We start from the raw sequence: 3,177 nt of genomic DNA, 5'->3' as shown, positions 1-3,177 counted from the left end.
CAAGTTTGGCGTTACAGCTCAACCTCATTTAAAATTCTAGTTCATGTATAGCTTTAAGTATATCAGAATAATATCACTTCTCATCAATTCATATTTTTAAATAAAAAACATAATTATTAAAAAAATTATTATTTTTAAAAATTTAAAATTAATCTCTTCTTTTACTGACTTGAGAGAGCCTTGTGGTGTAAGTTCATAATATGAAAACATGAAACACCTATATTTTATTTTTTTCCTAGTTCTAATTAATGTGCAGCTTAACTTCATCAGTGCGGCCGCGTGGGGTCTGTAAAGACACGTGGTTTGGCGTTACAGCTCAGCCTAATTGAAAGTAGTCTTCTGAAACCGACAGCCAACTTTACTTCTGCCCAACTACCCAGTGGCCTCCATTTATATCTAAGCTTAAATTGTCTAAACATCACCACCGTTGATTTCATATTAGGGACCAGAAATTCCCACTCGACGGTTCATACAGAATCCTCAAATTTCCACTCTTGCCATTCAACTGCACGTCATTAATATAATGTACGGGACTACCGATGCCTCAGTTACCAATTTCCCATTATTGGTCTTCTATAAACCAGAAAACAAAAGACATTTCTTCAAGTTGCAGTCTGAAAATCCGAACTCAAAAAGAAAGCAAAGGCATCGAAGAATTAAGAGAGTGAAAGAAATGGGAGTAGAGGGTTTTATTGTTTTGGCCTTGTCGATGAGCAGTTTGTTGCAGTGGGGTTCATTGGGTGGGGTTGGAGCGGCTGATGAGAGTGGTTTAGCAAATGAGTGCAGCAAAGATTTCCAGAGCGTGATGACTTGCCTGAACTTTGCTCAAGGGAAGGTGGCGACGCCGACTAAGGAGTGTTGTAGTTCGGTGTCGACTATAAAGGAAAATGAACCAAAGTGTTTGTGCTATCTTCTTCAGCAGACCCAGACGTCTGGAGCTCAAAACCTTAAGAGCTTGGGGGTACAGGAAGCTAAGCTTCTTCAGCTTCCTTCCGCTTGCCAGTTAAAGAACGCTAGCGTCAGTGACTGCCCAAGTGAGCTCTCTCTCTCTCTTTATCTCTTTCCCTTTTGTTGCTTTGATATATATTTCTTTTAAGCTAGAAAAAGCATGCATGCTTTTCTCTTTATGTTAAACCGGAAGATGATGGCTAAGTAATTGATTAGTTTACATCGAATAGCAGTGATCTCAAGTTAGACGACTGGACAGAGCATAGATTTTGGGATTTGGGGTTGCATGCAGATAAAAAATCTATATTCTGCGATTCATGATCATAACCAGTTTAAAGTTGTTTCCAGAAAAATATTTTGATCAGTTCTAATTAAGTTCTAACATATATAGGTGACAGAGCAGTAAAGTGAAGTTTTTCCCACTTCTTTTGGAATGTGAATCTTGCTACGAAGTTGTTAGTCCTTGGATTTCTTTTTTTGAACAAAAAGCAGTTTGGAAACTTGAAACTTTGGAAGCTGATAATCATAAATATATACAGAGTAATGTTTGTCTAGAAATCCTGCAGGAAATAGTAAATCGGTTTGACGTTTGTGACTCTGTTCACATAACCTGATGGGCCAGCCAGCTATAAAGAAGTAATCCCAATACGAGCTTGACGTGTTTAGCTTGCTCCATTTGGCTTTGCGATTTTAACTTTCTTGAGGGGAGATGTGGGGGTTCCCCTAACTAGTAAAATTTTGTTTCAACGTGGCCAGTGGATAAAAAGGAAAAAGAAAAAGTGAATGTGGGAGATAATCGGCTAAAACCAGCTTCTTGCCGTATGGTCTCTGTGGGGCCGGTAGTCGAGTCTTATTTAGATCAGCCCAGAGCGAGAGTCTGTTAGACATGTTTTATAGTAAGTGCTGCTCTATGTTTCTTGCCTAGAGAGAAGAAGCTATACGTAGATCATGTTGAATGGCAAAATCAAGGACCATCTTCTTTCAATCTGAAAAAGGACCATCTACCTACTGTCCCAATAAGGTTCTATGTCCTCCGCCGTGCTATAATTGAAATGGGAATTTTATCCAAACCGTATCAAGAAAACCAAAAGGAAAATTACCTAAGTTTCTGTATGTGTTAAAAGAGTTTAACGGTTATGTTATGGTAGATGCTGGGAGCACTCTCAAATCTCTTATTGTTACTTTTAATGGGAAAAATTTTGTTTAATGAGTACTTTTAATAAAAGCTTTTAAAGAAAGATACTATGAAAATAAAGGCTTGAAAGTAGAAAGTGAGAGTAGCTAATTGGAAAAACAACTCGTCCAAAATTAACTGTATGTTGCCTTCCGAATGAACAGAGCTTCTTGGATTATCTCCAAACTCACCAGACGCTGCCATCTTCACCAATGCCTCCTCAACAGCGACGACGACCACTTCACCATCAACCGGAACATCATCATCGTCTGCTTCAGAAAAGAGTGATAGCAGTAATTTCAGTGGAGCCAAGCCTGGAGATCACCTCGTTTGTTACACGCTATTCATTGCTTCGGCCATATTTTTCTATGCATAACTCCCAGCTGGATTTGGGTGAAAGGCTTTCCAGACACTTATGGTTTAATTTCCTTTTTCGTTTGTTGTTTTCTCAATCTCTAGCTGCTACAACTTAATTTCACCATTATTCTTCCCAACTGCATCGTTGTTTTTTTTTTTTTTTTTTTTTCTATTTTGATAAGCCAGACATTTTATTTATAAGGCAAATCGTTTACAAGGAGGAGTATCTTTACTTTAGAGAAGGAAAGCATAGAATTAGACGCCTTACAACACCCAAAGAAAAAGCAGCTCAGTTCCAGCACTATAAACAACAAATATAACACCAGAACACCCATAATCAAGAACCTTACACAACTCCTGTGGAAAGAATCAACAAGTTCCAATACCAGAAACAAACACAACACCAGAACATTATACCAAGTTAAAATAAAGCAATCACAACTCCGTTCAACAAAGCAATTCTCCTCAGCTTCTGTTCATAGCTAAGTAATAAAGTGACCAAGTACCATCGTGGATCATAGTAAGACAGTGCACTGCCAAATACCACCATACCTTCCTTGCCTGACAGCCTCTTTGATTTCTTCCTAAGTCAGATCCTCGCCAGAACAAAGTATCCCTTGTCACCCCTCCCTTTGCAAGACAGTCATCCCCTTAGAATCCTTTTTAATTCAAACCAGATCCTTCATAACGTTCTTTTT

At 38.4% G+C, this 3,177-nt stretch overlaps 1 protein-coding gene across 1 annotated transcript; it reads left to right on the top strand.

Annotated features, from left to right (window-relative positions):
* The first annotated feature begins 545 nt into the window (after window positions 1-545).
* LTPG1 (glycosylphosphatidylinositol-anchored lipid protein transfer 1) lies at window positions 546-2,616 on the top strand. Its single transcript, XM_007043940.3, has 2 exons — window positions 546-1,034; window positions 2,287-2,616. The coding sequence occupies exons 1-2, from the start codon at window positions 674-676 to the stop codon at window positions 2,496-2,498; spliced, it is 573 nt and encodes a 190-aa protein (XP_007044002.3). The 5' UTR covers window positions 546-673; the 3' UTR covers window positions 2,499-2,616.
* Window positions 2,617-3,177: the final 561 nt, after the last annotated feature.

Source organism: Theobroma cacao, chromosome 2, assembly GCF_053813885.1.
Source record: "Theobroma cacao isolate CCN51 chromosome 2, ASM5381388v1, whole genome shotgun sequence".
NCBI classification, from domain to species: Eukaryota; Viridiplantae; Streptophyta; class Magnoliopsida; order Malvales; family Malvaceae; genus Theobroma; species Theobroma cacao.
Note: the sequence above shows the minus strand (reverse complement) of the source record. Positions and strands in the feature narration are given on the sequence as shown.

Coding starts and splice junctions, on each gene's coding strand:
- LTPG1 (XM_007043940.3), top strand. CDS start 674: ATGGGAGTAGAGGGTTTTATTGTTTTGGCCTTGTCGATGAGCAGTTTG. Junction 1,035..2,286: donor TAGCGTCAGTGACTGCCCAA/GTGAGCTCTCTC, acceptor CCGAATGAACAG/AGCTTCTTGGATTATCTCCA.